Source organism: Lutra lutra, chromosome 4 (assembly GCF_902655055.1).
Source record: "Lutra lutra chromosome 4, mLutLut1.2, whole genome shotgun sequence".
NCBI lineage: Eukaryota > Metazoa > Chordata > Mammalia > Carnivora > Mustelidae > Lutra > Lutra lutra.
In genome coordinates this window covers 43,213,647-43,238,996 of record NC_062281.1, presented here as the reverse complement: position 1 = coordinate 43,238,996, position 25,350 = coordinate 43,213,647, and the positions used below count along the sequence as shown (strand labels likewise).

The window sequence follows — 25,350 nt, the reverse complement described above, 5'->3', positions numbered from 1 at the left end:
GTCCCTTTCCTTTGCTTATAATAACCATCAAGTTGTCCTATCTTAAAAACAAAGTAAAACAACCAAACAATAAAATCTTTCCTCAATTCTGCCAGCCTTTTAGCTTGCTGTTGTTTATCTTTCCTTGATTTCCCAACTGTTTACTCTCATCATTTGCAGTCTGGCTCTAGTCATTTTGCTTCTTTGAAAACCTCTTTCTGGAAGGTCAGCAATGAATTCCACATACACTGGCTTTATTTCTTTATAACTTGACATTCATACAACATTTGACATCATATTTCAAGACTTGTTCTTGAACTTTTGCTCTGTGATCTTGGTCAGACTTTGGTATGTAACTTCTCCTACCTCTCACAGTCCTGTTTTTCTGTCCTTTACTGGTTCTTCTTTCTCTTCTTATCTCTTAATACAGTGGTATCCCTAAGATTCTTGTTCGGCTCTTTGAATAATCTGCCTTCTTAGGGTGTAATTGTTGAGCTGGTTGCTAAATTCTTGGTGTATAAGATTAGTCACATTCCTCAGTTATAAAACCTACCAGAAAATGAAATATCATTAGCTTGACTGCTGTTAAGAACCTAAATGAGTTCTTAATAAACCCCTCTTCCTTTTATGTATGTTCAAAAGGGATATTCAGAGCATCATGAATAGTTCCTCAAAGTATTTCCATTTATATATAAGTGAGGGTCCACTCTAGTAATACTGATAGATTAAAAGTATGGCATTTATATACAAATACATCTTTATAGTAAAAGTAGCTTTGTGTTATATAATTTCAGTATGGCTAATTTGCTTTCTTTTAAATATCAGGTTTCTTTCTCAGTCAAATATGAAATGAATCAAGGAGAAGCACAAGTCCAGACAGATGTAAGTTTAGTTTAACTTGTTAAAATATTTACAGTATATTTCTTAATTTAAAAATGTTTACATATACAGGGGAATTATCAAAATAGTTCTGCCATGTATCCTTCACCCAGCCTCCCCTAATGTTACCATCTTCCATAACCATAGTGCAATGAGCACTGTAAGGAAAATAATACTGATGTAATCGTGTTAACTGATCTACATACTCTGAATTTCACAAGTTTTTTCACTATCCTTTTTCTGTTTTAGACCCAACTCAGGGTCGCATATTGCTTTTAGTGGTCATGTCTCCTTAGTCTCCTTTAATCTGTGACAGGACCTCAGGCTTTCTCTTTCTTTTAGAACCCTCCTACACTTTTGAAGTGTACTGGTCAATCATTTTGGCCTTCGATTGTTTTTATCTGATGTTTTCCCACAATTAAATCAGGTTCATGTAGGTTTTTTTTTATGGATTCATCTTTTTTTTTTTAATTTTATTTTTTATAAACATATATATATATTTTTTTAATTTTATTTTTTATAAACATATATTTTTATCCCCAGGGGTACAGGTCTGCAAATCGCCAGGTTTACACACTTCACAGCACTCACCATAGCACATACCCTCCCCAATATCCATAACCCCACCCCCCCCTCCCAACCCCCCTCCCCCCATCAACCCTCAGTTTGTTTTGTGAGATTGAGTCACTTATGGTTTGTCTCCCTCCCAATCCCATCTTGTTACATTTATTCTTCTCCTACCCCCTTAACCCCCCATATTGCATCTCCTCTCCCTCATATCAGGGAGATCATATGATAGTTGTCTTTCTCCAATTGACTTATTTCGCTAAGCATGATACCCTCTAGTTCCATCCACGTCGTCTCAAATGGCAAGATTTCATTTCTTTTGATGGCTGCATAGTATTCCATTGTGTATATATACCACATCTTCTTTATCCATTCGTCTGTTGATGGACATCTAGGTTCTTTCCATAGTTTGGCTATTGTAGACATTGCTGCTATAAACATTCGGGTGCACGTGCCCCTTCGGATCACTAGGTTCATGTAGTTTTGACACAGATACCACCGATATGATGTTGTGCCCTTCTCAGTGCATCATTTCAAAAGGTACATGGTGTCAGGATGTCTTATTTCTAATGATATTAACTTGGATCATATACCTAAGGTGGTGTCTGTGGGGTTCTCCACTGTATTTTTCTATTTGTAATTAAGTATCTTGTGAGGAGATACTTTGGGAGGATGCAAATAATCTGCTTCTCATTATCCTTTTGGTCTCTAATTTTAGTATCCAATGATGATTCTTGTCTATAAATAGTATTACTGTAACATCTTCCTGATACTGATTTTTCTATTTTTGCCATTTTTTCTATATTTGTTAAATGGAATTCTATAAGGAGCTGTCCCTTTGCTCATGTAGATTTATTTATTCAATTATTTCTTTAAATCAGAATGAATTCGTGTATATTTATCTTATTCTAGTGATTATAGTTCGTTACTATCTGTCTTCTTCCTCAAATTGTCCTAGAGATAGCCATTGGGAGTTCCTTCAACTTGGCCTCTATGTCCTTGCAACACACCCTCCACCATTTTTGAGCACATCTTTATACTCTATTAGCATATTTGAACATGGGTGAGGAAATTACATAAATTCCAAAATGTTCTTTTTTTTAGATTGCTTTGGGTGTTTTGGGTGGGCTGGCTGTTTTATCATCTCTTCTGAAGACAGCAGGATGGAAGAGGCGCATTGGGAGTCCCATGATTGATTTACAGGTATGAGCTCAGCAGTTTTTTTTTTTTTTTTTTTTAAAGATTTTATTTATTTATTTGACAGAGAGAGATCACAAGTAGACAGAGAGGCAGGCAGAGAGAGAGAGAGAGAAAGAGAGGGAAGCAGGCTCCCTGCTGAGCAGAGTGCCCGACGCGGGACTCGATCCCAGGACCCTGAGATCATGACCTGAGCCGAAGGCAGCGGCTTAACCCACTGAGCCACCCAGGCGCCCCTGAGCTCAGCAGTTTTAAAAGTATATTTTCATCTTTGACTACTTTGTATCCTCCTTTTAAGATACAGCTGGAGAACAAGTAAAAAATCGCCTTAAGTTACTCTGGGGTATATAACTAGGAGAGGTATATGCAAACCTTGTTCCCCTCCCACATTGCTGTGTGCCAGGCTACACTCCCACCAGCCATGCTGTTCTGGTTTCCACACATCCTCACCAACGCCTGGTATTTTTCCAGCCTTTCCATTTTTTGCCAATCTGGCAGTATAAATAGTATATCATTGTTGGTTTCATTTTCACTTCTCTACTTTTCATATACTTTATTAATCATTTGGGTTTCCCCCTTCTGTAAACTGCCTGTTTATAGCCCTTGCAAATTTTTCTATTAGGTTTCCAGTTTCTCTTGTTTATTTAAAGGAGTTTTTGTGTTTTCTAAATATGAATCCCTTTTTGGTTTTTAATATTAAAATATCTCTTCCAAATATGACCCATCTGTTATTTTTATCTGTGTGTTACTTTGTTTGACAGAAACTCTAAATTTTGATATTGTCACATCTGATTAGTTTTTCATATCCTTCTAGAATATTTTTTTAAGAAAAACCTTCCCAATCTCAAGATCTCCTCCCAGGTTTTATTCTAGTAACTATAGAGTTTTACTTCCAATAGTCTTTTTTTTAACTGATCTTTGTTTTTATTTTTATCTAACGTTTATTGAATATATGCTATATGCTAGGTGCCTTTTTAAGTTTTATTTATGATTTGTTTAATCCTCACAATAGCTCTGTGAAATTAGATACTATTATTATCATTTCTGATTTACACAGAATGAAATTATGGCAGAAGTAAAATAAACTCTCATTTAAAAATTTTTAATACATTTTTTTAAAGATTTATTTATTTGAGAGAGAGAGAGAGTGCAGTGGGAGGGGCAGAAGACGAGAATCTTCAAGCAGACTCCCTCTGAGCATGGAGCCTGATGTAGGGCATGATCTCACGACCATGAGATCATGATTTGAACTAAAACCAAGAGTTGGACAATTAACTTACTGAGCCACCTAGGTACCCCTCTACTCATTTAATTTTTACAACTCAGTAATAGGTGCTATTTATTTCCATTGTGCTGATGAAGAACTTGAGAAAGGCAACATAGTGACTTCCTTGTACTGGAATATCTTCCTGACACCAAAGTCAGTGTGCCAAGGAATCAGAGGAGTGGGGCTTGGTTTACTGTTCAAAATAGAAAGAAAGGCTTTCCAGAGAAGTGAACTTTAGGCTGGGTTGCGTTATCTGTGCATGCACAAGTAGTCACTGAGGACCTACTTTCTTATTGCTAAGAACGTTACCAGGTGTTGGGGGATGTGATAGCAAAGACAGATCTGGTCTCTATTCTCAGAGCTCATGCGAGTTTGCCATAGAGAAGAAGGAAAGAATATTTGATGATATAATAAACAGTGCCCATTTCATTCCACAAAATAGTTGAAATGCAAGTTAATCATGGAGTAATTGGTTGGAACTGGCAGATGAGGCTAAAAAGTCCACATTGGTCTAGGTTGTAAAGGACGTTGTGGATCTGGAATTTATTAGTGAAGAGTCAGTGTACATTTTTAGGAAAGGTAGTGACACAGTCCAATTTACATTTTAGAAAACTAACTCTGGTGGTAGTATGAAGGGCTGATTGGGGTGGAGGGCTCCAAACTAGGAAAGAATTAGTAAGCAATGTAACTTTCTTAGGTGGTGAAAGATGAGAAGGGTTGGGTAAGACAGGTGCTTTTGTGAATAGACTGAAAGGTACAGATCCAAAGGAATCCAGGAGGTGGCCACAGTTGGGCGTTATAACTGAGTGATCCATGGATACATCAAACAAGTCTTCAAGCTTAAGAAACTGGGTAGAGAATATGTTACTGAAAGCGACAGTATAAATAGATTGAGTCTCTAACAATTATAATTCTCTTCTTAAATTGCAGACAGTTATGAAATTCTTGGTGTACTATGCTGGTGATCTGGCCAATGTTTTCTTTATCATCACTGTGGGAACAGGTCTTTATTGGCTTATTTTCTTCAAAGTAAGTGAGTTCCTGAATTTAACCTAAATATTAATACCTGAATAACTGGTAAGCTGTCCATATAACGGATCTATTTTTATTTGGGGGTATTTCTGATGAAGAGTATTGAGGCAAATGCTAAACCACCATTTCTTGAATGTGATTTTTTTTTTAATATTTTTTTTTTAAAGATTTTATTTTTTTATTTATTTGACAGAGAGAAATCACAAGTAAACAGAGAGGCAGGCAGAGAGAGAGAGAGAGGGAAGCAGGCTCCCTGCCGAGCAGAGAGCCCGATGCGGGACTCGATCCCAGGACCCTGAGATCATGACCCGAGCCGAAGGCAGCGGCTTAACCCACTGAGCCACCCAGGCGCCCCTGAATGTGATTTTTATTGAATATCACCACCTTCCTTTTCTATGCTTCTTTGGTTTATAAATTGTGTTTATTAAAAACCTTGTGTGGTCATATTTGACAGTGTAATTTTTATCATAGGCACAGAAATCAATCTCTGTTTTGCTACCAGTGCCCGCTCAGGAAGAACGTCTTGTTACTTATGTGGGATGTGCTTTTGCTCTGAAGGTAAGTTTTAAAGGACAGGTTCCTGAATTTAAAAGACCTGCTAATAAAGTTATAAGTTTTTAAAATTAAAATGCTTTCAAAGCCTTGGGTGTAAAATACAGTTTGATTTTAAAAGGAGGCATGAATTATTTTATTTTACCAAGGATGTCTACTTTTATTTATAATAGTTCATTCTCAAAATCAAGCTTAAGTGATTTTCCTAAGAAGCCATAGTAAGTATTTTTGGATTAATACAAGTTAGAGCTAATTTGATAAAGTGATAATTCATTTTATGACTGTCTTTTTTAAAGTCTGATGATGCATTCATAATGGGATAAAATACCTTTGGGCATGAATTTTATCTCTTTAGTGGACTGTAAAAGGTACCCCCTGAATAACATGATGATTGGCTTAGAATTTGTTTTCTCTTCCTCCATATTCCTTTTCTCCTCTTCCCATGACATCCCCTCTCCTTATTTCATTGTTCTGTCAATGTATGTGAAGCTCCTTAACGTGCCCCTGGTATATCGCATCCCATGGTCCTGTGATTATTCAGTGTGCTTTTCCCATTGATTTGTGAGCTCCTCGAAGAGAGGAATCATCCTATCCTTATCCTTTTATCCTTTGATGAATAATGCATCTACTAGGAAGAACACCCTAGATTAAACATACTACTTCTGTTAAATGAAAAAGATGTGTTTCAACAACACATTTTTAAAAATTAAGTATCTCAATACCAGGAATAGAAAAAAAAAAGATAGAGAAGGCATCTTAAAGCTTTAATTAGGACAGCAGATTATAGCTGAAAAATAAAGTATGCTTTTGGAAACCTTGGGAAAGCGTTAATTAGGCATGGCCCTTGTATGAAGAAGAGGTAGGATTTTTACTTTTTTCATATCCCTATTTTAAAGAAAGACAGAAGAAGGGAAGGCAAATTAATGTGTATGAAAATTTTGTGAATTTGGTGATTCCATGTTATTTGATGAGCTTCTAGTGATCCCCTAATGATATTATAACTTTATTTGTCATTTGTGAAAATTGTATATTCTTGTGATTACAGGATATTTATTTCATTAAAAAATCATTATTGTTTTCATAAGAAATGTTTTGTTTGTCATTTTCAGGCTCTGCAATTTTTGCATAAATTCATATCCCAGATTACCATAGATATATTCTTTATTGATTGGGAGCGACCTAAAGGAAAGGTTCTTAAAGCTGTTGAAGGTAACTGAAGTAACCATTGTACCAAAATTCTTTGGCTACTTTTTCAGAACAAAGATGAAACCCTTTTACTTATTTTATCTCTCTGACCAGGTGAGGGTGGTGTTCGGAGTGCCACGGTTCCTGTGAGCATATGGAGAACATATTTTGTAGCAAATGAGTGGAATGAAATTCAGACTGTGAGAAAAATTAATCCACTCTTTCAAATACTTACTGTCCTCTTTTTTTTGGAGGTATAAACTTTTGTAATTGTGTGAAACTTCTGTGTACCTCATAAATATTAATTTTGTGTAATTCCAGCTACATTTTCACATCAGTGGAAGAGTTTTCTAAAGAGTTTTCTGAAGCTCTCAAGCCATTACAAAGAGTGCCTTTTAAAAATTGCGTTAAAATACACATAATATGAAATTTACCACCTTAACCATTTTTAAGTATGCAGTTCAATCCTGTTAGGTACATTCACATTGTTGTCCACCAACTCCTAAATCTCTTTTCATCTTGCGCAACTGAAACTCTGTACCCATTAAACAGCAACTTCCTATTCCCCCTTCCTGGCCCCTGGCAGTTACCATCATTCTATTCTGTCTCTTTCAGTTTGACTGTTCTGGGTAAGGAACAGCTTTTAAATGACTGGTTTGTAACACAGTCCCTTGGGAAACTTTTATAAACTACTGTGCCTGGCCTTACCACTAGAAATTATGTTTGATTCAGTAGCTCTAAAGTTAGCCTAGTTATCTATGTTTTGGAAAAAACTTCCTCCCTCTCTAATTTACATTCTTATTAGAATTAGAATTCTGCATTAGAACAAGTATTATTGGTGAAATTTTTCAACAAATTATCACTGAACGCCTACCATGGACTATGTTCAGTGCTAAGAGCTGGAGCTGGAGCTGACCTATGTACAGAGAATGGGTACACGCTTATGATACCTTCATGGTTATCTCACAGATCTGGCTGGTATTATTAAAGGAAGTCTTCTGTACTGAATATGAGACTAAACTATGAAAACCGTTTCCGTGGGTAATAACTTTCCTAGGAATTTGCTGGCTTATATAAAATTAGAATGAATTGTTAACTCTTATGTCTGTCTGTCTTCTGTTTTCCTTCTTTTCTTCCTTTCTCCCTCCTTTCCTTTTCTTTCCTTTTTTAAAGCCAATAGAAAAATATCTGTGTCTCTAAGACATATGAACAATTTTTCAAAAATTCATTAATAGTATTGTTTGTTAAAGAGTGTTTATAGAGCTTTAAAGGTGTTACATGAAAAAGAATTTTTTTTGTTAAGCACATTTGGGAAACATTGGATTCAATAAAATCATGTCGATTCTTCACTGTAAACTTCCCAGAGCCTTTATTCTGAGGGAGGGAAGGCATGAACATGAGTCTAATGTACAGACCACACTTAACTTAACCATGGTTTCCTTTTATCAAGAAGGTACCTTCCTTAAAACACATTTGGAAAATACTTTTTAAAGTATAAAAAAGTATCTTACATAGTGTCTGGCATATGTTAAAAAAGTGTGTGAAATGCTGGTGGTTCATTGGTAGTTTACTGAAAAAAGTTTTATTCTTTTGACAAATTTTTGAGTTTTTGTCAGTGTATATAATGATAAGGTTATATTTGGCCTTTTAGTCATATTTGAAGAGAATCCAAATGAACTATTTTTTTCTTGTAACTAAAATACTGTATAATTATTTACTAGATTTTTTGCTGTTTATATAAACTTACATAAATCTTTAGTTTTAAGTAAGAAATAGGGAGGAATATCTCATTTCAGAGTAGAGCTATTTTCTTTATTATGTCTGTTTAAATTGTTGCCTTTGTACTCCAGGTGTGGATTCAAGAACTTAGCATTATGGACTCATCCTCTAGTCTTTCTAGAAGCCCACCTAGCTACATAGCTCCTTCCAGCCGCATTTTGAGATATGCGGTGTCTACTGTTCTTTGGCTCGTCATTGGAATTATACAGGTAACAACAGATTATACTTTTCAGCAACATTGCCTTTCTATATTTATAGCTGTTTACATACTAATTATCTTCAGCTGTTGATCACACCCTGGTTTCTACAGCAGAAAGAAGATAATGGCAAGAGCAACAATAATAGCTAATAGTGAATTCTTACCTAGTGTTAAAATCCAGGCACTGTGTTAATTAATTGCATGGCACATATTAGCTTAATCTTTACAGTAGCCCTTGTAGATAGGCTTAGTTAGTATCCTCATTTTATAGATGAGGACACGAGCACAGAAATGCAAAATAGTTTGCTAAAGTCATGCAGTGAGAGATTGGCAGAACCAGAGTTTGAACCCCAGCAGTCGGATGTCAGAGTTCATTCACTTCCTTATCCATAGTGAGTTCTGAAGGGTCTTTGAGAGCCTGCGGCATTCTAGTCAGAGGATGGACTCCATAGCCTAGTTTACATAAACTATAGAGATGGCTAAGCTACGCTTAATATTTTCTTTCTTTTTTTTTTAATACAACTTACTGTCTACATTTATTTATATATCATTAAATTTCACTCAGATACTCAGATTGCTGGTACTCCTTGTGAAATATTTGTTGAAATATTTATTGAGGAAATTGAAACTTAAAATAGATCTTCTCAGATTCAGGTCCTGTGAAGGACAGGGCAGGGGATTTTTTTCCTTTTTTTTTTTAAGGTTTATTTGTTAGAGAGAGAGAGAGTATGTGTGTGTGTATATGTGTATGTGTGTGTGTGTTTGTGTGCACAGGGCAAGCAGGGGGAGGGGCAGAGGGAGAGAGAGAACCCCAAGCAGGCTCCACGCCCAGCACGGATCCCAATGCAGGGCCCTATATGGGGCTCAATCTCACAACCCTGAGAACATGACCTGAGCCAAATGAAGTGTCAGACCCTAACTGACTGAGCCACTGAGGCGCCCACAAAGGATCTTTTCTATGTTTGCTTCCCTATCTTCTTAGACGTTAAAAAAAGAGAGAGAGAATGGAAGAAAAGCATCAGCTAAAGAACTTAACTCTAATATCTGTACTTCTTTCTCTTGCTACCAGACACTCTCATGAATGGAAAGAGCCTTTCTGTTTGATTAAAAATTCCTTGAACTTTCAAGTCAGCAAGTGAACATGGGACCTCTGGAAAGATCGGGTTAAACTACCTCTAACCTGCAAACAAATTTCTGCCAAAAAAGCAGCCCATTTTTAAATATGGTGGGATTTAAATCCAAAAATTCCTACAGAATTGCTTCCAGGTGGCATTCTGTAACTTGAGAATAGACTTTAAAATTTATGTTTATTTTAAATTGGTAAGACTTGTTTAAACTTGAAACTACAGGGATAGATCCAGTGTGGGATAGCTTAGTAATCAGAAAAGAAAGCCAAACATTAGAATTTGAATTGAGATAGGATCAGTAGAGTATGGGGTTTGATGTTTATCATCAATATGATGGAAAATAATTCATTTTAAAGATATACCAGTATACATTTTTCTGAGTATATTGGATGTAGAGAATTTAAAGGAATGCATCTGAAGCTTTTCATATTTGGTTGAGTACAACAAAAAAAACCCAAGATAGCAGTGGCGCAGCTAAAATGACCATTACCTCACGTGAGAATGGAGAGTGGAGATGTGCAGTGCAGGGTGGCTACGTATTGCCGCCAGGACCCAGAAGCTCTGCCACTCAGGATGTCCATCTCTCAGGTCCCCTTGTGGTCCATGAAGGCTGTTGCAGTTGAAGGAGGGAGTCGGGGAGAACGGTTCACCCTCTCTTGTCTTTGAGGGCCTTTTCAGAAGTGCCGTTCAGCATCTCGTTGGCCAGAACTTCGGCACATGGCCATGACTCCCTACAATGGGGTCTCTTAGCTGGGCAGCAGCGTGCCCACTCCATGGAGGGGTCTGTCACCAAGGAGAAAGGGGAAGGATTGTTGGGGCAGAAACTAGTCCTCTCGGGCACCACCATCTCACCTCATTCTTTGTTTCTCACCCTGCTATTATCCTGGTAGTATTTTGCGTAGATGTGTGCATGTGTGCTCTCTCTTTCTCTCTCTTATAAGTAGGTAAGTAAGTAAATAAATAAGTAAAATAAAATCATAAAAGATTCTTGATTTTTCAATCAAAAAAAATCTTCTTGATTCTCATAATGTTAGTCTTTATTGTTTACTCCTGTTATTGCCTAAACCCAGCTTCTTCAACTTTTAGGTGGTATCCTTTAGTTTTTAAATTTAAGTTGCTGTTTTTCAGGTCCTTTAAAGGGATTTAAAACGAGACGTGTACAGAATGTTGGGGAAGTGTGTTCAGTAATCAGCTGCTGTAGATTCATTTATTTACTCATTCAGATATCTCAGTCCGTTTTGTGTTTTAAAATTTCTTTTCTTTCTTTCTTTATTTATTTGACAGAGAGATCACAAGTAGGCAGAGAGGCAGGCGGCGGGGGGTGGGGGGGAGCAGGTTCCCTGCTGAGCAGAGAGCCCAATGTGAGGCACGTTCCCAGGACCCTGGGATCACAACCTGAGCCGAAGGCAGAGGCTTAACCCACTGAGCCACCCAGGCGCCCCGTTTTGTGTTCTGGGCACCGTGCTGGGCTCAAGGATATGGTTAACAAGAACAAGCTACAGATTGTGGCAAGTGCTGTAAAGGGCATGTAGGGAGATGAGATACGGAGTAAATGGAGATGAGGCAGATGGAGTTAGGAATGGGGGACACCTTTCAACTGGGTGTTTAGGAAATGTTATCTTTCTCTGAAATATATCTAATTAGGTCTAAGATGTAAACTTTTCTCTTTTGAGTTATAAAATAATTTCCTTTTCCGGTATTGTAAAAGCTAAGAACACTTGAAACCATTCCATTTGAATCTTCAATGTATTATCTGCAGTTGAAATAGAATTTTTGATGTATGCTTTTTATGTGCTACTCTGTCAGGGAAGATTAATTTGAAAGCAGCAAGTTTTCTATTGGCTTTGGAATTTAGGAGATGGGTAGGATTGCAGAACCAGATGTAAATCTGGCCATTAATACATTGGTTTATGCTAAGTTTTTAAAAGCCTCTCTCTTTCTCCCCACCCCGCCGTTTGTCCTATTGTGTTTTAATGATACAGGAAAGTTTTTAAAATTCAAAATAGGCTCCCTTAATAAATCTTAACACAATTCCAAAACCTTATTTCTTTGACAGAGGAATCAGAGATAATAAATAGGACTTTATCCCACAGGAACCGTTTTGAGGCCACTGTGTTCCTCAGTGATCTTTCTTTTTTCTTAAGATACTACACTGTGGCTATAAAAGAAAATTAAATTTTAAAAGCTAATAAGCATGAACTTGGCTTTATGTTTCAGATCATGTTCTTTGTGTCTTTTATGAGAGATTCATAGAAGATAAAATTCGACAGTTTGTGGATTTATGCTGTATGAGCAATGTAAGTATTTTCTGACTTTATCTTGCAACTGTTATTTTTCCCTTTTTAAAGGTCATGAGTACATTAAGAGAGGCTTTAAAAGTGATTTGGTATGATTGAATTTTTAGTCAATTTCCCACTGATTGTTAATTCCAGAGATAGTTATAATGAGCTACAAGTTATTGTTTACTGCTTTAGTTTCTTCTTCTTCATTTGTAATTTCTTAATTATGATTCTTATCCAACAAATAAAGTTCACTTAGCAGAGTCCCTGAAAAATAATTTTCATATACCAATCCTATTTCTTCCTTTCTTAGAAAATATCTCCCATCTCTTTTCTGTCTACTTTTTAAAAATAATATTATCCTTTTTCCTTTATTGTCCTATTTATATATATTTTCCAGGAATTCAACCCTCTTTATTTTCAGAGAAAGGAAACAATTTTAAGAAAAACTTAATTTTCATTGTTTTCTATGTGAGTTACTAATTATTCTTTTTTTCTCTTTTTATAGATCTCAGTGTTTCTGTTATCCCACAGATGCTTTGGATATTACATTCATGGTAGATCAGTGCATGGGCATGCAGATACTAATATGGAGGAAATGAATATGAACCTTAAAAGAGAAGCGGTATGAATATATTTAACATCTTTTAGTTTTTAGCTGAGAAGAGATTGACAGGGAGCTTTATAATGAGCTATCAGGTTGACATAATCAGCACACTGGCTCAGTCTTACTACAAGGGGAAATTGGGAAAACCAACATTAATCACGTCCAGTTGTGATGCAGTAGGAAGTACATAACATTACTTGTGGAATATTCTTGTCTGAGAAAATGGAACCTGAATATAATCAAGCCTCTAGATCTGATCACCAACTTATAGGAAGTAGAGGAGATAGAGGGATCAATGAGATAATGCCACAGGAAGCAATCAGTCATACCCAGAATGCAGAATGTCTCGCAGGACTCATGACCCAGTGTCTCCAGCAAATCCAAGGCACATAAAGAGGAGGGGTGGTTGGTGGTGGTAGAGGAGGAACTGTCAGATGGTGAGAGAGATTTAGAAACAAAACATCAAGAACAGTGTGTAGACTTTGGATCCTGATTCAAACCAAAAACTTAAAAAAATCCTTGGGAATAATCTGGAAGGTTTAAGAGCTAAATATTAAATTGTATTAAGGAATGATTAATTTTGTTGGGTGTAAATGGCATGGTAGGTTTTGTTTTTTTAGGACCTTATTTGTTAGAGATACAGAAGTATTCACAGATTTGGTGTTGGGTGATGGATGGTTTACTGTTCTCTGTACTGTGTACAGTAGAAAACATCCATAATAAAGTTTAAAAAGAAAAATAAACACTTGAGAGGAAAAATCGAGAGAATTTATGACTAAAGGACCATACCTGTGATTTGTAAGAATTTAATATATGATAATAGCATCTCAGAGAAAAACGATTTATTTAATACATGAACTGGTTGGTTAACTGTTAGAAATTATACCCGGTTTGAAAGGTTAAATGTAAAGAAAGAATATTTGAGATTGGGAGATGAATTTTTAAACATAAAGAATAGAAAGCATCATAAAGAGAATATTAATTTATTTTACTTTATTAATGGAGAACATTTACATAGTCAATAATCATATAAATAAAAGAGAATTTGACTAAAATTCCAATAATAAATATGATAAAGATATTGATAACAATATTGAAAGTCATATAAATCATTAAGCAGACACTTAAAACCTCAGTGGAAAAAAGACAATTATTAAGTACATAAATAAGAAATGGAAGAGACATATAAACCCCTTAAAAATGTATAGCTCATAATAAATATATATAAAAAATAATATTTTGCCCTTTCAAATTAGCCAAGTTTTTTTTTAAAAAAAGCTAATACTTAATAGTACCAAGGACATGGTGAAATGGGCACCCATAAAACTACTGGTCTTGGGATAATTTTTACAAATCTTCTGGAAAGCAGTTAGAAATATATATACCAAGAGCTTTTAAAGAATTCATTATCTTTGACTCACTAATTCCGTGAATCTAACTCAAGGAAATAATTAGCAATATGAATAGCTAATTAGGCTCAGGATCTTCATCACAGGGATTATTTATAAGGGCAAAAAGAGTATTTAAAGCAGTGGGTCTTCATACACCGAAATTCTTTTTTTTTTTTTTTTAAGATTTTATTTATTTATTTGACAGAGAGATCACAAGCAGGCAGAGAGGCAGGTAGAGAGAGGAGGAAGCAGGCTCCCTGCTGAGCAGAGAGCCCGATGCGGGGCTCGATCCCAGGACTCTGAGATCATGACCTGAGCCGAAGGCAGCCGCTTAACCCACTGAGCTACCCAGGCGCCCCCATACACTGAAATTCTTTTTTTTCTTTTTTTTTAAAGATTTTATTTATTTATTTGTCAGAGAGAGAGAGAGGGAGAGAGAGCGAGCACAGGCAGACAGAATGGCAGGCAGAGGGAGAAGCAGGCTCCCTGCCGAGCAAGGAGCCCGATGTGGGACTCGATCCCAGGACGCTGGGATCATGACTTGAGCTGAAGGCAGCTGCTCAACCAACTGAGCCACCCAGGCGTCCCTACACTGAAATTCTTAAGTAGACATAAAAATCGTATTTTATAGAATACTTAATGACATAGAGAGTTGCTCTGATAAAACGTTAGGTGAAAAAGAGGGCGCCGGGGTGGCTCAGTGCGTTAAGCGACTGCCTTCGGCTCAGGTCATGAATCTGGAATCTTGAGATCGAGTCCTGCATCGGGCTCCCTGCTCAGCGGGGAGTCTGCTTCTCCCTCTGACCCCCTACCCTCTCATGCTTTTCTCTCTCACTCTTTTTCTTCTCTCAAGTAAATAAATAAAATCTTCAAAAAAAAAAAAAGAAATTAGTGTGAACCCAGTTTTATGCCATCTATATCTATATGCCTGGACGAAGGACTGGAAATAAAATTCCTTAAAATATTTGTATCTCTGGGTGTTGAGATTCATAGGTGGTTTTTCTTTTCCTTTCTTTTTTGTACCTCTCCATATTTTATAAATTCTCTGCAATAACATGTGCTTTTTTAATCAGGAAAAAAGAAAGATTTCATTATTTTTTTCATAGAGAAATTCAATACATGTAGACTTCCTTTCAGTCTGTAGAAAACCAAGTGTTATATTATGTTTGCAGATTAAATTTGGACAAAGAGATTATTAAGCTCTGGAGTAGGCAAATAAAGCAAGAGAAGGGAGGCAGGACTGGCACTGACCCTGAAGCATAGATGGGAAGTAGGTAGGGGGTGGGGTAAGACAAAATTTTACATGATTGTGGTTGTCAGGATTCAAGTTGTGTCAGGGAAACCTGAACTGGAGATCTGGTCCATGACATTAACTGTTTGGTCATGTATCACATTACCTTTTTTTGCATTTAATTAAGGAAGTGTTCTTTAAGTTTTTAGAAAACAAAAAAGACTATAATTATAAAAATAGTTAATCTAAGACTAGACTTTTTGGCATGCATTAAAGAGCAATAGAGTTAATCATAAAGAAGGCTATGAATATCAATATACAATGAATTTAGTATGGGTTCTTTTTTTAAAGTAGGGTAAAAGGAGATGATACAGAGACCAGAACAGCATAGGACAACACAGAAATGAGTAAAACCCAGAGAAGAGTGAGAACGTTGGATAATGTCAGAATCTCTGTCTCAAATATAGTTTCAGTATCTTGTGATACCAAACTAAAGAAAAATGTTGTATTTTCTTTTTGAAATAGGCAAAACTTCCATGACCTTATTTTAATTTTTTTAACTTTTCAGGAAAATTTGTGTAGCCAGAGAGGTTTGGTACCCAACACAGATGGTCAGACTTTTCAGATTGCAATTTCTAGCCAGATGAGACAACACTATGACAGAATTCATGAGACACTCACAAGGGTTTGTATAAAGTACAATTCGGGTATATTTTGCCAGTATTTCATGTTACTTAAAAACCAGAATGTAAGACATGTTGCATTTATTCTTATCTCTTTTTTCACATTAGAAAAATGGCCCAGCAGACTATTGAGTTCATCAGCAACGTACTTTTGAGCAGAGTATAAAGCATATCATACAATGAATAAATTTCTTGGCTCTTTCATCGATCATGTATGTATGTCAGTGTTTATATTTCAGCTAGAAGCAAAATACAATTTTTAAAAAGTTAACCAGTAATTCCAGTTATTTCTTTAGCTAACTAAGTCAGTGGACTTAGAGACCTTCTTTTTTTACCTATCAAAATTAATACTGTGGCTTAGAATAGAGTGAGGTTATATAAAATAAAGTGACATTTATGTATCTGTTAGCAAAATGATGATTCCCCTAAAGTATGTCTGCTGGAATTTTGTTAGCTAATTACTGAATATTATTATATTTGTTAAATATAGAAATATGCTATGCTATGGTTATACTCCTGAAAAGCTTGTTATAAATTAATTTTAAGTATATCTAGCCCTTGACCTTTAAACTTAAAACATTTCTTGGGACACTCGGTGGCTCAGTCGGTTAAGTGTCTGCTTTGGCTCGGGTCATGATCCTTGCTCAGCAGGGAATCTGCTGCTCCCTCTGCCTTGCCAGTCCCCTTGCTTGTGCGTGTGCTCACTTGCTCTCCAATAAAAAAATTTTTTTTAACATTTTAAAGAAAATTTTGTTGTAAAGCCCACTGTAGTAAAATCAGCCTTTTTTTTTTTTTTTTAAGATTTTATTTATTTATTTGTCAGAGAGATCAGAGGCGATCACGAGCAGGGGAAGTGGGCAGGCAGAGGGGAAGAAGTAGGCTCCCCACTGAGCAGGGAGCCCAATGCAGGCTCGATACCAGGACATAATGACCTAAGCCAAAGGCAGATGCTTAACCAAATGAGCCACCCACGCCGCCCCCCCATCAGTCTTTTTTAAAAACAGATTTTCTTCATGGTTATTCACTTTTTCATTTTCTCCCTTTCTGATTTTACATTAAATGGGAAACATTTCCACTGCTATTTTTGAAATGACTCTTGTCTTTTTATATTAGGTTCATAAGGAAATGGACTACTTTATAAAGATAATTGCTTCTTGAAGAATTCTTGGAATGGAATTCATGGAACCAATGGAAAAAAGCATCTTTTACAATGGTATCCTTCAAATGCCTTGCTGCACTTGATTCCTATTTTCAAACTTTGAAAAAAAAAAGTACTTATGGTTATTTTCTTTTAATTTTATATAAAAACAAAGGAAACATAAGGAACTTGGTTAACTTCTTGGTATTATAGTAGTTTTCTGTGTTTCATTTTATTATGTCATGTAGCAGGAAACAAAAATATAAAAGATAATTATTCCACAAGAGAGTAAAAAACCGAATTTTAAAATTAGTCGTAGACATGGAAGAGATAGTAAAACACATAAAATTCAGATTTTTTAAAAATTTGAATATAATTGACAGATGATGTTACATTAGTTTCAAGTATATAACATAGTGATTCAACAAGTCTGTATCTCCTCTGCTCACCATAAGTGATCACCATCTGATCATGAAGTACTTTTACAATACCGCTGACTACATTCCCTATGCTGTACCTTTTATTCCTGTGACTTATTCATTCCATAACTGGAAGCCTGTATCTCACACTTTCCTTTACCCATGTGTCCTTCCCCCTACCTCCCCACCCCACCATCAGTTTTCTGTATTTATAGGTCTGATTCTGCTTTTCATTTGTCTACTTATTCATCTTTTTTTATAATTCCACATGTAAGTGAAATCATATGGTATTTGTCTTTTTTGGACTTACTTCACCCTCAAGATCCACCCATGTTATTGCAGATGGCAAGATCTCACCCTTTTTATGGCTGAGTAATATTCCACTGTGTCTGTGTGTGAATATATATGTATTACTCTTCTTTATCCATTCATTGATGAATGGATACTTGGGCTGCTTTGATATCTTCGCTACTGTAAATAATGCTGCAATAAATGTAGGGGAACATGTATCTTTTTGAATTTAAGTGTTTCTGTTTTCTTTGGGTAAATGCCCAATAGTGGAATTAATTGCAACATATGGTATTTCTATTTTTAATTTTTTGAAGAACCTCCGTATGGTTCCACAGTAGCTGTACCAATTTATATTCCCACCAACAATGCACAGGGTTCCCTTTACTCCACATCCTCATAAACATTTGTTAGTGCTTGTCTTTTTTATATTAGCCATTCAGACAGGTATAAGGTTTTCACTGTGGTTTTGATTTGCAGTTTCCTGATGATTAGTGATAAGCATCTTTTCATGTGTCTATTGGCCATCATTATATGCCTTTTTTTTGGGAAAATGTCTCTCAGTTTCCTCTGCCCATTTTTAAATGGGATCATTTGTATTTTGGTGTTGAGTTGTGTAAGTTCTTTATGTATTTTGGATATTAACCCCTTTTTAGGTATGTCGTTTGCAAATACCTTCTCCCATTCAGTAGGTTGCCTTTTGGTTTTGTCGATGGTTTCCTTCACTGTGTAAAGCTTTTTATTTTGATGTAGTCCCAACAATTTGTTTTCATTTTTGTTTGCCTTGCCTCAAGAGACATATCTAGAAAAAAATGTTGCTATGATCGATATCAAAGAAATTAATGTTTATGTCTAGGAGTTTTATGATTTCAGGTCTCACATTTAGGTCTTTGATACATTTTGAATTTATTTTTGTGTTTGGTGTAAGAAAGGGGTCCAGTTCCCTTCTTTGCGTGTAGCTGTCCAGTTTTCCCAGCACCATTTGTTAGATTGTCTTTTCCTTATTGTATATTCTTACCTTCTTTGTCATAAATTAATTGACCATGTAAGTGTAGGTTTATTTCTATATTCCCTATTCTGTTCTGTTGATCTATATATCTGTTTTTGTGCCAGTACCATGTTGTTTTGGTTAAAACAATTTTATAACATATCTTAAAATCTGGAATTGTGATACCTCCAGCTTTGTTAAATCTTTCTCAAGGTTTGTTTGGCTATTTGTGGTGCCATGCAAATTTTAGTATTATTTCTTCCAGTTCTGTGAAAAATGCTGTTAGTATTTTGATAGGGATTACGTCAAATCTGTAGACTACTTTGGGGAGTATGAACATTTTAATATTAATTCTCCCAGTCCGTGAGCATGAAATATCTTGCCATTTGTGTGTGGCATCTTCAGTTTCTTTCATCAGTGTTTTATAGTTTTCAAAGTACAGATCTTTCACTTCCTTGGTTATTTATTCCTAGGTATTTTATTATTTGGGGTATAATTGTAAATGAAAGTGTTTTCCTAATTTCTCTTTCTGCTACTTCATTATTAGTGTATAGAAATGCTACTAATATTTGGGTATTAAGTTTGTATCCTAAACTTTACTGAATTCTTTATTACTTCTGGTAGTTTTTGGTAGCATCTTAGGGTTTCTAAGTATGGTATCATGTCATCTGCAAATAGTGACCAATTTGCCTTCTTCCTTATCAATTTAGATGCCTTTTGTTTCTTTCTCTTGTCTAGTTGCTGAGGCTAGGACGTCCAGTACTATGTTAAATAAAAGGGGCAAGAGTGAAAATAAAATTCAGATTTTATGGGAATGTGCAGTCAGTGGAAAACCAATAAAACACTTAAGGAAGAATAACATTTGTGATTAATATTTAACATTTAGTTTTTCATTTTATCCAAGTTCTTAAAAAATCATAGATATCTAAGACAGGAATAGTGCCTAAACTTGGTTTCTTATCATTAAAAAGGTAGTATAGGGGCGCCTGGGTGGCTCAGTGGGTTAAGCCGCTGCCTTCGGCTCAGGTCATGATCTCAGAGTCCTGGGATCGAGCCCCGCATCGGGCTCTCTGCTCAGCAGGGAGCCTGCTTCCTCCTCTCTCTGCCTGCCTCTCTACCTGCTTGTGATCTCTCTCTGTCAGATAAATAAATAAAATCTTTAAAAAAAAAAAATAAAATAAAAAATAAAAAGGTAGTATATATGTCACTTTTAATGTGACTAATAATCTCTTATATGGGTTGGTAAGAATGGAAATGGTGTAACCTATGTCCTGGCCTACATATCACCTGTTCCTGCATCATTGGGTATCATGTGTCGTGCCAGTCCTGGGATACACGGCATAGACTAGGGGGCATCTTGAATGGAGGAGTGGGGTGATGCTAGGGAGGAAGTGTGTGTAGGCACAGGTTAGGTACAGAATAGTGAGTGAAAAATCTAACCAGACATAGAGTCAAGCAAGAAGAGGCAACATGGAGAAGTTTGAACTGCATCTTAAAGAAAGTTGCTGTCGTCAAGCAGGAGGTCAAAGAAAGAGAGGCAAAGACATTTGTACAGAACATCAGTTTTTTCTAGATATGTCTCTTTAAGGCAAGGGAAATAAACACAAAATATGAAACTAACCTTAGAGGACTATTTAAGACACAATTACAGCTCACTATGCACTTTTCAGTCCTTGCACATTTTGTTCTTTGTTTTTGTTTTTTAACTTTATCTTAGAGAATCTTTCTACAATTCCTCAGCCTTTTGTTATATAAACAAATAAGGGGTATGCATTACCTGGTCTTTGAAAGATATTGACTATATACTTACATTACTAGCAGTTGCCAACCCTTGGTACAAATGTTAGAATTACTTTTTATGAGCAGGGTTCCTTGACTAACTTTTGAGATTAGCAAATTTTAATCCCCCTTTATTTTTTTTGACAACCATGAAGTATTATAAATAGTAATTTCTGTTATGCTATTTGTAAATATTGAGATTTTATCACTGGAAGTTTATCAGAAGTTTGTTCTATTTTAAAGTTTCTAATTCATATCTTATAAAATGCTTTTTTCAAAAAACAGATGAAGGGTATTCTTTCAGCAGTGTTCTGTATTATGGAAATGAAGCCACTCTTCTTATTTTTGATCTGCTGTTCTTCTGTGTTGTGGATTTGGCTTGCCAAAATTTTGTTCTAGCAGCCTTTCTTACATACCTACAACAAGAGGTAAGTTTAAAAATTTTTACTAGAGGGACGCCTAGGTGGCACAGTCGGTTAAGCCACTACCTTCAGCTCAGGTCATGATCCCAGGGTCCTAGGATCAAGTCCCACTTCAGGCTCCTTGCTCAGTGGGGAGCCTGCTTCTCTCTCCCTCTGCCTGCCACTCTGTCTGCTTGTGCTCTCTCTCTCTGACAAATAAGTCAACAAATAAATAAAATCTTAAAATAAACAAACAAACAAATTAATTAATTAATTAATTTAAAAAATAAATAAAAATTTTTACTGGATTTCCTTAAAAACAAATACTTTGGAAGTAGCTATTTTATAGCAGAGAATAACAGTGTCTGCTTTCACTAGGAATTTGTTAAGATTTAGAATATAATTATCCCCACCAAAAAAAAGAAGAAACATTTCAACCAATTACACTCTCCTTCATTGTCATTGAAATACTGGGGTATTGTGGAGGGCATAAGTTGCTTGAGCAAATGTGAAAGGAATCCAGTAGGAAGATAATGAAATTGTTGATCTCCCAGATGCCAGAAGTAGCAGTAATTAGAACCTGAAACCAATCTTACCATATATGTTAACTAACTAAAACTTTAAGTTGAAATTTTTTTTAAAAGTAGCAGTAATTAGAGTTCCCTTCACCCTCTGTGCCAGATGTTAAGGTAACAAAAAGGCAGGCTCCAGAGAGCTCAGGACTCAGCCACAGAGAAGCCCCTTTACTGGAACTGTCAACAGATTTTCTGCCTGTGTGGATAAAAAAACAACTGCTGGTTGGGAATGGAGCCTGAAGTGGAGATTTTTTTAAAAATGACAAATCTGTTCTGGAAATGTTGTTATTAATATCACTCAGGTATTCCCCCATGTTGAGGAAGTATATGAGTTAGTAATATATAATTTATCAGTCTTTGACAGAGATCTAAAATTATAAACAAATTCTATCCCTAACAGTTCTTTTGATATTTCCACAGCTTTTAGGGCTAGAGATAAGTTGCCTTGCAAAATATTTGATGGTGTATCCCTGTGAACATGAGCGGGTTGTATTATTAACTCATCAAGATATATTCTAAAGAGGAATATGTACTTCTTTGATATTGTGATCTTTGTGATATTGTGATCTTTGATATGTAACCTTTGATATTATGAAAGATGATAAATACTCTTGAAACAATTTTGTGTATCACCATGGAATACAGATGCCTAATAAATGAAAGTAAATAGTTGAGAGAATTAACTAGTTTAATTTAGATCTTTTAATTGACATGCATATTTAATTTTCTTTCTATATGTTTCATTCTGAATTGTTTTAATTTTCCAGATTTTTAGATTTATACGGAATACAGTAGGACAGAAGAATTTGGCATCCAAAACATTGGTGGATCAAAGATTTTTGATTTAATTTTTTGAATAGATAACCTTAAGACAATATAGTTGTGTCAAAAACAGTCATAATGATCAGGTTAGTTTGCTGTAGCTTTTAAAACTTTTAATACAGATTTTTCTATTTTTATTTGTTTTCTGATCTAAAGAAAGATTTATTTTTATAACTTGTGGATACATAACTTCTTTGTGAAGATATAATGTGATATAATGAAAAATGTTGTTTTCCCATTTGTGGTGGTATTTAATTCACCAACTCATAAATTAGATACACTGACAATGGGGCAAAAGAAATCTAAGTGTTGCTGTCAGCAGAACACTTTTTAATGATACAACAGTCCCCATTGTTGGTCTCTGTAGATAATTTTATAAACTGGGATTTGCTTACATTTTCTCACATTGACAAAATTATCTAATTACAAGTTCAAACCTAGTTTTCAGTTTAGTATTTTCTAGTTTTTACATATGTTATGGTAAATAAATGTTGAAAAATGTCTTTAAGTACTTAGAAATTTGAAATTATATATTGCTGATTCAATTTGCTTTATTTTAATTGTTTACCCTGTTTGGTAATGGACTAATTCACTATTGGATTAATAGGTATCTCATGAAATGGTCTATATTCATTCCTTTGTATACCTGTATTGTTAGGTCAATATGTCCTTCCCATCAAGCATGTGTATACCTTAAATATCACTTGCATTTTAAAAAAAAGTCACAGTGTATGACATTTTCCCCAATATAGTTTTTCATACATTTTAAATTACTTAACATTTTAAGAGCACTCCCCAAATTTTGCTTTTTAGTTATGTTTAAAGATTATAAATAATAAACTATAAATTTATCATGTTATATTGACAAGGTGACTTATTGAAAACAAACTTAGGCCTCATAAGTCAGTAGGCTTGTATTTTTTTTTTAAGTAAGAAAAAAAAATATTAGGATCCAGAATGTAAATTCTGAGCCATGTAGTTAATAATTTTCCATGATATGATTTTCATTGTATACCATGTACTTGAAAGACATCTTATATTTCAAGTATAATAATCATTAACCCCCAAGCCATCATTTCTTACTGCCTTTTCTGTTAATGCTATGTAAATACTTTAATGTTATGTAAATATTGTTTTTGTTTTTGAATTGAAAATATGGAGTAAAACATTTGATGTCTCTGTTTCCTGTTTGATTAATGTGTATTTCATAAACTAACATTTAGGAATGAACAACACCATTGCGGTCCATGTCCCCAGCCTTTGCCAGAGTTGAATCTTTTACATTTCTTTGAATCGTAAGGATGACCGAGGAGAAAGAAGTAGGGCTAAGAAGTCAAGTATTTGTAACTACAGTTTCTGAAGGGTCAAACTACAGGATTGCCTTTATAAAAGCTGCAAAAAGAAATAAATGTATACTATGGATTTTTAAAACCACTTGCTCAGAAGCATGCGAAATAAATTCAACTTCTCATTCCACACATGAGAAGTCAATATTAGTGTGAATGTTTGAAAATGGCAATTTCAAAAATTAAGATGAGTTGGCTCACCTAATAAATGCACAGAGAGAAAAGGCATTTTAAAAAATCATCCTACACTAGTTTTATACAATATTATTTTTTATTTTGGTTAGATACATTAAAAGTGTTCAGATTTTCACATACTGTGGATTCCTTTGTTCACACTGCTACAATTTAAATTCTGTAATCAGGTGCCTAATTTTCCGTTAGATCCATAATCTTTTGTAGCACCAATTTACTGTACTTTGCATCTTATACCTCCAGTTTTACTGATCACCTAGAAACATTTAGTAAGTCTCCTCATCATTTCGTAATGAAGCAAACTCTAGGTTCACCTAGAGTTTGAACATCGAGGTCTGAACATCTTTATAAGCTGGTGTGTGTTTAGGGTCCCCCATAGAAATGCATAGGCAATCGACTCCAAAAAAAAAAAAGGAAAAGAAAAGAAATGCATGGGCCCCTAACATAATTCTGCAGATCAATCTCTGTGTTGTGAGATGTTTATATTTGCTTATTTCTCGTGCACTGCTGTCCTAACAGCCCCTTCAGAGAAGGCTCTGCTGGTTCCCCAGACTGAGAAGCATTCACAGTGACCACTAACTCAGTGCTTGCAGGCATGAAATACGAAATACGGATCCTTTTCGTAGTCTACAAATACTGACAAATAAAAGCTGGGGGGAAATAAATGTAAGTCGAAGAGCCATGCGGCTTAATGGAAAATGCTCCAGATTTAATAATGGGAGCCCCGAATTCAAGTTAGAATTTTGCCCCTGTCACTTACTAGCTTTGGGACCTTAAAACAAGTCATTTGACATCTTTGAGCTTTTGTCTGCATCTCTACAATGGAAATAATACCCTCTGTTTACTACTTATTGTAAGGGTTAATTCATGAAGATAAACTTACAGCAGTGAGTGAACTATGAACATTAGAATTTTTATAATTTTTAGTTTAAAACATCTGCCTCCAAATATATTTTCTGTCTTGCTAATGAAATAATTTCATACTATTTGAACCCAGGTTACTGATATCAATAACTGACCAACAGAAATTCTGAGCCTTACTTCCACTTCAGCCCCCCAGCCTTACCAGGAAGGGGCCCTCCCTGGTAGATGTCACAGCCGTCAGTGACCTGAGGAAAGAAGGAGCTGTCATCACACCGCGTTATAGACATGGTTTGTGACACAGATTAGAAAAAAGGGAGAGAGTGGAATATTGTCTTTGGAAGGGAGAGTTTCATTTACTCATGCCTTTATTCATTCAAACGATATTTCTACCTCTTCCCACTCGACAGCCCCTCAGAAGGGTCTTAGAATTGGTAGAGGAAGCGGGTGTATTAACCAATGATTCCAGCGATCTGAAAAGTGCTACAGCCACCAAGGTGTGATGGGAAAGCTCTGAACTGTGCATCTGTGGTCATTAGGACTTCTACCTGAGAAAAGTGGTATTTGATCTAAAGGAGACAAGGCCA

The 25,350-nt window shown here is 35.5% G+C and overlaps 1 protein-coding gene across 1 annotated transcript in view; it reads left to right on the top strand.

The window, feature by feature from the left end:
* The window catches only part of TMEM67 (transmembrane protein 67), a 52,375-nt gene extending 28,829 nt beyond the window's left edge, over window positions 1-23,546 (top strand). Inside the window, 16 exon segments of the mRNA XM_047727864.1 lie at window positions 805-861; window positions 2,530-2,628; window positions 4,820-4,918; window positions 5,393-5,479; window positions 6,583-6,682; window positions 6,773-6,924; window positions 8,509-8,646; window positions 11,981-11,990; window positions 11,993-12,060; window positions 12,551-12,667; window positions 15,840-15,956; window positions 16,063-16,072; window positions 16,075-16,166; window positions 17,068-17,167; window positions 20,852-20,994; window positions 22,310-23,546. Coding sequence (XP_047583820.1) covers window positions 805-861; window positions 2,530-2,628; window positions 4,820-4,918; window positions 5,393-5,479; window positions 6,583-6,682; window positions 6,773-6,924; window positions 8,509-8,646; window positions 11,981-11,990; window positions 11,993-12,060; window positions 12,551-12,667; window positions 15,840-15,956; window positions 16,063-16,072; window positions 16,075-16,166; window positions 17,068-17,167; window positions 20,852-20,994; window positions 22,310-22,390 — 1,470 coding nt within the window. The 3' untranslated portion in view covers window positions 22,391-23,546.
* Window positions 23,547-25,350: the final 1,804 nt, after the last annotated feature.